Genomic DNA, 8,942 nt, shown 5'->3' with positions numbered 1-8,942 from the left:
ATGTTAACCCGAGTAAGGCCATCGTTGAGGCACTGACAGACTGGATAGTGCAGCTTTTATAAGACTGACAGACCTACTAAGGCCAGATGCTTGGTTAGGAGTTAGCCAAGGGCCACTGAGAAGAGAGCCAACAATACACCCAAAGGGACTAATTTGTAAGCAGTGCCCCTCATGTCATATGTAAACATCACAGCCAGCATCGCTGTCAGAGGCCTTGCTAAAGGATCATGGTGTAGGATTAAGTCTGCTGTGTAGCTGAAGCTGAAATAGATAGCAGAGACATAGTGGTCTGTAAGTGATCTCAATGATAATTACAGTGAGTCTCAAGTGTCATTTCTCCAGAGAAGGAAGCAGTGGGGACTCAGAAGCCATATACACAGTGTTGTAATATAAAATGAGAAATCATGTTTCTTAACAATAGAAATCATGTCTGTCCACAGCCTGTTTGTTTGTTTTTTTTAATTATTGTTATTTGGTTTACACACTTGTTACCTCCAAATCATGCTTACTGTAGATGCTGTCCACACACACACACTTATTGGTATAAATGTTATTAAAATTAGATACACAGAATGTAACTTCTCACAAAATGTCCACTCTAAAAATCTAATATGTAGAAGGAACAATAAACATAATAAAAAGTTTACTGCGAGTTCTGAAGTCTGCAGAACCATGAACTTGGTGTGATGCCTTGTTACATAGAACACACTCGCAAAACATTTTAATCTTCTCTTCATGTGAGAATCAGCACATACAGTGATGTGAAAAAGTGTTAGCCTCCTTTCGTATCACCTAGTGTTTTGAATATTTATCACACTCACATGTTTCAGATCATCAAACAAATTTTTAGATTAGACAAACATAACCAAACAATAAAATGCAGTTTTTAAATGATGATTTCATAGATTAATGCAGAAAGGTTATCCAAACCTCCCTGGTCCTGTGTGAAAAAGATTTTGCCCCTCTTGTTAAATCATGAATTAACTGTGAATAACTACATTTTTTAGAAAGCTCAGTTCAGTTTCACACTCTGGCCTGATTACTGAACTCATTTGGGAGGTCACAAAAGACCCCAGTGTGGCTGAATTATAAAAATTCTGCAAAGATGAGTGGACCAAAATTCCTCCACAGTGCTGTAAAAGACTCATTGTTAGTTGTTGCAAATGCTTGATTGCAGTTGTTTCTGCTAAGGGTGGCCCAACCAGTTATTAGGTTAATAATAAACGCCTTCATTTAAAATGATGATCTGAAACATTTAAGTTTGGCAAACATACAAAAAAAAATGGGAAATTAGGAAGGGGGCAAACACTTTTTCACACCACTCTACAGTCAGTGAGCCAAATTCCTCCACCGGCTTTGCTACTAATACACTGCCTGTATTAGTTTTTGTATGACAGGCCTGGAAGTGCACTTGGGTCCCAGAGGGAACTGAAAGAAGACCCCAGTTTGTGTAATGTCCTAAAAATATAGTAAAGCATGAGTTGGAAAAGCACATTAAGGACTCAGGTCAATCTGGTTCTTCCATCCTCAGATCCTGAAACATTCCAGTCTGAAAGCAACACTGGTGTCCCGTGTACGTGAACAGCAACAGCAACAGTGAGACATCCATCAGCGGAGAACAAGCTGCATGAGATTATGCAATGTAACCTTGTTAAAGAAAGGTCAATAAAGTATGACAGGCGGGGGACAAAAAATGACTTGTGAGGTTATGAATTTGATCTGTTTTATGTAACTGTGTGTATTTGAGCCGTGAGCTGCAATCACAGCATTGTAAGATGGTGAAAGATGTCTCTCTGTGGATGGTACTCATGACCATGACAATTTGCATATTAATGATCGTCAGTGGTGCTAGTTTCATTCATTTGAATAAGTGATGAAATGTTTCTCCCGCTGAAAACGTTACGTCCAGATAAACAGAATCAGCTTCTTGGGTTTTCTCTTTGTACATAAGATACATAACCATGTAACTACAGAACATATAATCATGAATTGTATATTTTTGCATGCTGGGTACACACACTTTTTAAATGTTTAGTTTTTACATATAAGAACATGAAGAAAAATCATGTGGTCTTTATCATTATTACACCATGTCATTGTTTATTTCACAGAAACTAAGTGAAAATACAAAAGCAGTGTATGACAAACTAGAAGCACTCCTCAGCAACAGCTGTAACTTTGCATTAATTGTTTTGTTTATGTCACTCATTGTTTCTCTGGAACCATCTCTGTTCCCTCCTTTTTTATTGTTCTGCATCTGTTTTCTCATTTTATGCTGTTTTTGCAGTAATCAAACATAAATTTCATAGATGAACCTGTTGAGAAATTATTAGGTCATTTATAAGTCTGGTGGACTTGCAGTAAATTCAAACAAAAATTCTGTGTCTCTGTGTCTGCAGGCACAGTCTATGTGCTATACTACTGAACCTCAAATATACTGCATGTCCAATAAGGTACACATGTATTTTGACATACAGTCTGTATCATCTCATATACAAAAAGACATTACTTTTACACAAGGACAAAGGCATCAGAATGATACTAAAAACTGTTTTATCACTGCAAACCACATGCTGGCTTTGAGCTACATCATATATTTTTAATGTTTTTAAGCAATAAGGAACTATAAAATCCAGGGAGAGCTCCTTTCTTTTTTTACTTTTTTCCCCAACTTTTACTGCTGATCATTTCCCGGCACCTTCTTCAGCCAGTCCTTCTCCACATATGCTCTCACATCTCCTACTGAACACCTTTTTCCTGCATCCAGAGCCAGGAGCTTACCAAACATCTCCATGGCTTCTGGAGTGAACCTTTTCCACAAAGGAGGGATGTCCTCCTCAGCGTTAGATCGCTCTTCCATTTTCCACCAGTCTGCAAACTCCTCGTAGAAGTCATCCGAGTCCACACAGCGTTCCCAGGGGAAGTAGCCTGTGAGGATGCAGAAGATAACCACGCCAAATGCCCAGGTGTCCAGACTTGGCTCCACACTCAGAGGTGGAACAGTCACCTCTTTCTGGCCCTCGGGCAGAGCTACAGAACAAAGTTCAGGGGCCATGTAGGGAAGGATTCCTGTGATAAAACGTATCAGGGTTCCTCTCTTCTGGGCAAGGCCAAAGTCTGCCAGCTTGACCTGGCAGCAGAGATTGTCCAGCAGAAGGATATTTTCAGGCTTCACATCACGGTGGACCAAGCCATGGCTGTGGATGAACTCCAAAGCACTGGCGATCTGAAGGACACAGCGTTTTACTGAGGATTCTGGGATACCCACCTAGAACAAATGAAATTGGAGATGGGCTAGTGAGACTGATATAGAAGCTGGATACAGTCATTTTTAATATATTTCTAGTGCTCATCATTTCTTCCACCAAACATTGAACGGCTAAATGTTTTTTTCTGATGAATGTGAATTCAAGAAACTTGGAAATTCAAATTTCGTATTGGAATGAAAGGTGTAATTCAGTCAGCCTAAGTTCAAATGAACCCACTTCATTAGAATCTTTTAATTCTGAATATTTGACGGGTCTAAATCTTAATGCTTTAATATGTCAGCAGTTTATCTTAGGAAGATTTGAAAACAGCCATGGCTTATGGACGGCGCTGAAAGGGTCGTCCCCCGATCTCCAGGGCCCACAGTGGATTAAATCTACTGATTTTCATTTTGATTGCTTGATTTTTTTCTAGCATTGTGGATTTATTGAGATACAGTGAGATACATTTTTTCAGCGAGATGACTCAATGCGATTTCCTCTAGTGGCCAGAAGATATATCTTTAGTACGTTATTGTATTCTGAGTTATTGCCATCGGTTTCAACTGCACTTTGTGATTAATGCTAATTCACAATTAATGCTTTACCTACATTACATTACAGTCTTACAGACCCACTATTATAGCTCTAGTTCTAGTCTTGTTTTGCAATTGTTTGACTCACTTTTGGTTGAATGACAGCAAAAAGGTCCCTTCCAATGATCAGCTCCTGGGCAAAGCAGTAATGCTCATTAGACTGGAAGGCAATGCCAAAGAGACCCACAATGCAGGGGTGGCAGGACAGGTGCAAGGAGATGCAGTACTCTCGCAGAAAGCCCTGCAGCTTAGTTGAAGTTTTGGGCATCACTTTCAATGCCATGGGAGTCCCTGCAGATCATTCATGTTTTTGTAATTAGTATCCCAGTTCATACACATGTTTGTGTTACTTTGTTAAACAGAGAAATCAAACTGATGACAGTTGAATATGATAATTATTTAAGACACAACAACAGAGTATTTCCAAAATGTTAAACCTCTCCTAGGTCACCCCCATACACGCAAGCTGTTTCCAAATTGAGAACCTCCAGGCCTCAAGCCAGCCACCCTTTGCAACCCCATGGTATGCATTCATGCTGTCTACTTTGTCTCCACTGACACCCTTATTGCTCCACTTTGATTTGACTCAATCGCTCTGGGTCATCCAGGTTTCAAGATTTGCACAGAATCAGAAGACATCATACATCTTAGTTTTTCTTCAAGTAGCAGTTTTTCCAAATTTCCAAATTTTTAACCTGAGGTTTCTTCACTAAAGCATTTTCTCTCTCAGTAGCTGTTATTTTATTTCAACCCACAGAGATGTCTGGCATGACAAAAAGAACAACTTTGGTGACTTTTTGGAGACTATAAATTACTACGTGTTTTTGGTCTTAAGTCTGTTGAATATGTACTTTTCGCTATGTACTATTTCAGAACCATTATATGTCATCATATATTGCATCCTTTCATGAGAATACAACAGCTAAGTGCAAATAAAAAACTATATTCTGCCATGTATTAAGAAATTTCAAAACTCAGTATTTTTTTAATCAGATTCCGAACATTAAAGCAGGTAAATTCTTTAACTGATTTCTCCTGGGAAACAAAAGATTTTTATAATACCAATAGAAAGAAACCGGTTATACTCTGCTTTAAGAAGAAAAAGTGCAGTCATACCTCTAAAGCGATGTGTAACCAGGAGCACTTTCCCGTATTTCCCTCGTCCGATCTCTTTGATGATGTTGAAGTGTTCTTGGATTTCCAGGTGACTGAGGCTCTGTGCTGTCAGCTCCATCAACTCATCAATCAGGCTGCCATCAGGGAGGCCCAGCTCAATCATCTTTAGCCAAACATAAAGCAAAAACAAAGGAAGTGCTTTTTCAAATGTAACATTGCTCTCCCACAAACAAACAAACAATCAAGAAAACTCAATCCCTTGTTTGTGCAAGCAGCTTGTTGGATGCCATTGAAATTTTGGTCAGAGCTGATGTGATAGAGCCACATAGGGTGTGTGCACAGCCATTAAATACTTTAAAAATGTTAATTATGTTAAGATTTTGTTAAAGTTTGAAAAGATAAAAATACTGATTTAAATCCTAATTTAAGAACATAAATTAAACAGCATAGCATATTAAACAAAAGTTTGACCCAGAATCTTCATCTATGGTTAAATCAAAAGCCAGAGCTAAAATTTTCAACCTGAGGTTTGAGACGCCAGCACAATATTCTGGAAGAAAAACCAAATCTACAATTTCAGGTGAAGTAAGAGTGCAGTTTTTTTCAAGAAATGGCTCTTTTGTTTCTGAAAAACTTTAATTTCCAGTGTCAACTAAAATGTATACTATCATTCATACTATCAGGGATTTTTTGATCAGGAACATCTACCAATGCATTTGGATGGTTGTTATTTACTTTTAAAAAAATCACACACATTGTTATACTTGCTATGCATGAGAAAAAATGAAGTACTTTTGTATATTTCGATGAAAACAATAAATGGGATTACAGATTGTTTTAGCAGTTTTGTCAGTGGTTTGCCATCTTTAGCCATGATTATCATATAAACCATAATAAAATCTTACCTTTGCTCTTTACTGTTCTTGATAAAGTCAGTGGAGTTTAAAAAATGGCAATCCAAACACACACAAAAAATGCATAGGCTTAAACCACCATTCTTACAACTGACAAAATGCAGCTGATCAATATCTTGAACAAGTGCAGGTTAAATGTCTGTGCTGCCTGTCCTTCACTTTCACTGCTGCTGCTGCATGAGTGGACTTGAAAGCTTTTCGTTTCCCAGCATGCAGCTCTCAAATGCTGCGATGGGGTCAGTGCCCACTTTGACAGCTGATTACAAACTGCCACTGGGGAGGGCACGCGCACGTAAACACACATACACGATCACACGATCACACTAAAATCAACTGCACATGTGCATATAGTATAAATATATGAAAAACACAAATTTAAACACATTTTCATAAACCTTACTTAATCCTTTTTTTAATGGAAAAAGCAAATGATATGACAGTTTCAATATTTGTGGCTCTGTCACACACACACACACACACACACACACACACACACACACACACACACACACACCCTCCCCAAAACACACACACACAAACAGTGACTTTAGCCTTTTGACATACCCCATGCAGAAACATGTTTCTTTGTGGTTGAACTAAAATCATCATAAATATAAGTATGGAAATAACTACATAATTTTTTATTCTTTCCCAGTTACTCTGAAGCACATAAAACATTTGACCCAAATCTATTTTTAATGGAGGAATGTAGCAAATTGTGGATACTTTTATATCTACCAGTTTTTGCCTGCTTCATACTCCACCAGTGTAGTTTAGATGAAAATATTCTTCTTAAACATATTAACCTCACTGATGATTGTAGGTGCTTTAGAAAGTAACTTATTACAGGTTGAACTATACAATAACAATATCTAAAGTGTATCTTCACTGACTGTAACCGAGGAAACTGAAATGAATGGACTTTTATTTAAGTATTTTTAGTGTGGTATTGCTACACTGACCTTTTGACTGGGATTTGTTACCACTTTACAAATGAGGCTGAGGTGTCCAAGTAAATATATCATATGACACATGGTTATGATGCTCTGATTGCATTGCAGATTGGACTCAGTGATCAGTATTTGGAAGAGAGAAAGCAGTTCACTCTTGAGTTGTGTGTTAGATGTTCTATTCTGTATTTTACTGTGCATGTCTAATGAATGTTGCCATACAGGCTTTGTTTTTATAGTAGCATGACTATAATGAGATTTTTCCTTCTGTACTACAGGAAATAACTAGAGCTGAATGTTGCTTAACTCAATTTCTTTAGGGATATAAACATCCTGTCCTGCAATAGGGACTTAATGGCTGCCATGATATGAAGTCAGACGTGAATTCAACCAAATAGTTTGCAAAGTCATCACGTGTGTTCCTGATGTCAAATAAAACACCCCTGTCCTCGACAGTCTTGTGGAATGGCCTATGCTTTTGTTGGCTGTCTGAGCCACAATTGTTGTTGCTAGATGAATTGCACCTGAACTTTAAAGAAGACATTGATGTACTAATTTTGGTAAACACATACCTTCATCTAGTGCTATTGTGTCAAGCACCTGTAAAGCTATCAGATGATTTAATTTTAATGATCCTCTAATTTTCCATCTATCATCATCAACAGGTTAAAATGTTAATTTATGCATTGCTTTGGTATTAAACAGTGAATACTTTCTGCTAGAAAAGCCCGGCCCATAACCGGCATGCCTCAGTTTTTACCTGCCTGTGATTTTTTTTGTATTCTCTATTTTTAGACTGAGCTAACCAAATTGTGAATATCTGGTGGAGACTCTGCTTAATTACAAACATCTACAATAATTGAACGGTCAAAAGGAAGGAAACTGCTCAGTAGTTTCTTTTCTTTTCTTTCTTTCTTTAAAAAAAGACTTTGTTAGCGCACTACTCTGGGCATTACATACTAATACAACGCCAACAAACTACTTGTATGTCTATGCGATTCTTTGATTTGGAAAAATGCAAAAATGCTGCTTTTCTTTTCTTTTCTTTTCTTTTCTTTTTTTGTCTTTGTTGCTTTTGTTTTCTTAAATGTAATCAGTTTACAACAACTGACAGGATTTTCATTTCAATATTATGAAAATAGCCTATTAATCATCTGTTCTGTGTGCAGAGCCTACTCATCAAAGCAGACCTGATAATTAGAAGTATAAATTATTTTATTATAATAATAAAAGTGTTGACATATGTTTGAAATAAGCGTAGCCTTGGATGCATGTTGTTGAAATTTTCACTTGGAAGTGGGTCTTTAAGGGGAAGACAGCACCAGCCCGGTGGGAGGTTCACCTTTGTGACTCTGAACTGGGAGCCATGAATGCACTCAAGCTGTGGCAGTCGAACAAACAAATCCTCCAGGCTGTCATCTACAACCCACTGATGTGTCTGTGGTGTTATTGCTGCACCTGTGTCTCAGTGACTGTGTATGTATGTGTTTTTTGCCCCGTGTCATGAACACTTAATCTGAGGGCACAGAGCATCCATGCAAACAGAACTAACAACACAAAGAAACGGATACGTTGGCGTGTTGGTCTCTGCAGGGCTGCGGTGGGATAATGAGGTGTCACTCACTACTAACCCATTCAAGCGGTTCACACCAGGACAGAAGGAATGGTAACTGAACGTAGTATTTAGCACTTTTCCGTCTTTTCTGTTTTACAAAGTACTTGTGCAAGCTTGTCTCATTTACCCAGTTACACACCAATACAAATTCAAAGTTTTACTGATTTTTGTTTTGTTTTATTCTTTTTGTAAGCACATTACAATGGACCTGATGAAACTATATATAGTGTATCTATTTTTCTACTTCTGTGGATTCCAAAAATATCCAGCTATGTTTGGTAGTAGTCAGCGAACATCATAGCAACGCTCTCTCGTCCTTAGTCACGCTGCCATCAGTGATTAAAGTTATGTAGTGGAGCATGTTTTGAAGTTTATGATCATCATGTTACGCTGTCACCACTGACATAGAGTCATGTCATTTCTGGGATCTTTTTCATCCCAGGATGGTGCGCAGTAGTCTTCACGGCGCCAGACTGAATCCATATCCCAGCTTCCTATCCCATCTT

The 8,942-nt window shown here is 38.0% G+C and overlaps 1 protein-coding gene across 1 annotated transcript; it reads right to left on the bottom strand.

Annotated features, from left to right (window-relative positions):
* Positions 1-2,092: 2,092 nt before the first annotated feature.
* Positions 2,093-6,019, bottom strand: si:dkey-8e10.3 (serine/threonine-protein kinase SBK1). Its single transcript, XM_031733968.2, has 4 exons — positions 5,863-6,019; positions 4,958-5,120; positions 3,930-4,132; positions 2,093-3,268 (listed from the first exon to the last, which is right to left on the bottom strand). The coding sequence occupies exons 2-4, from the start codon at positions 5,118-5,120 to the stop codon at positions 2,675-2,677; spliced, it is 960 nt and encodes a 319-aa protein (XP_031589828.1). The 5' UTR covers positions 5,863-6,019; the 3' UTR covers positions 2,093-2,674.
* Between the last annotated feature and the right edge of the window lie 2,923 nt (positions 6,020-8,942).

The sequence above is a fragment of the Oreochromis aureus genome, linkage group 20 (assembly GCF_013358895.1).
Source record: "Oreochromis aureus strain Israel breed Guangdong linkage group 20, ZZ_aureus, whole genome shotgun sequence".
In the NCBI taxonomy this organism is placed as follows: Eukaryota; Metazoa; Chordata; class Actinopteri; order Cichliformes; family Cichlidae; genus Oreochromis; species Oreochromis aureus.
This window is presented reverse-complemented; position numbering and strand designations above follow the sequence as displayed.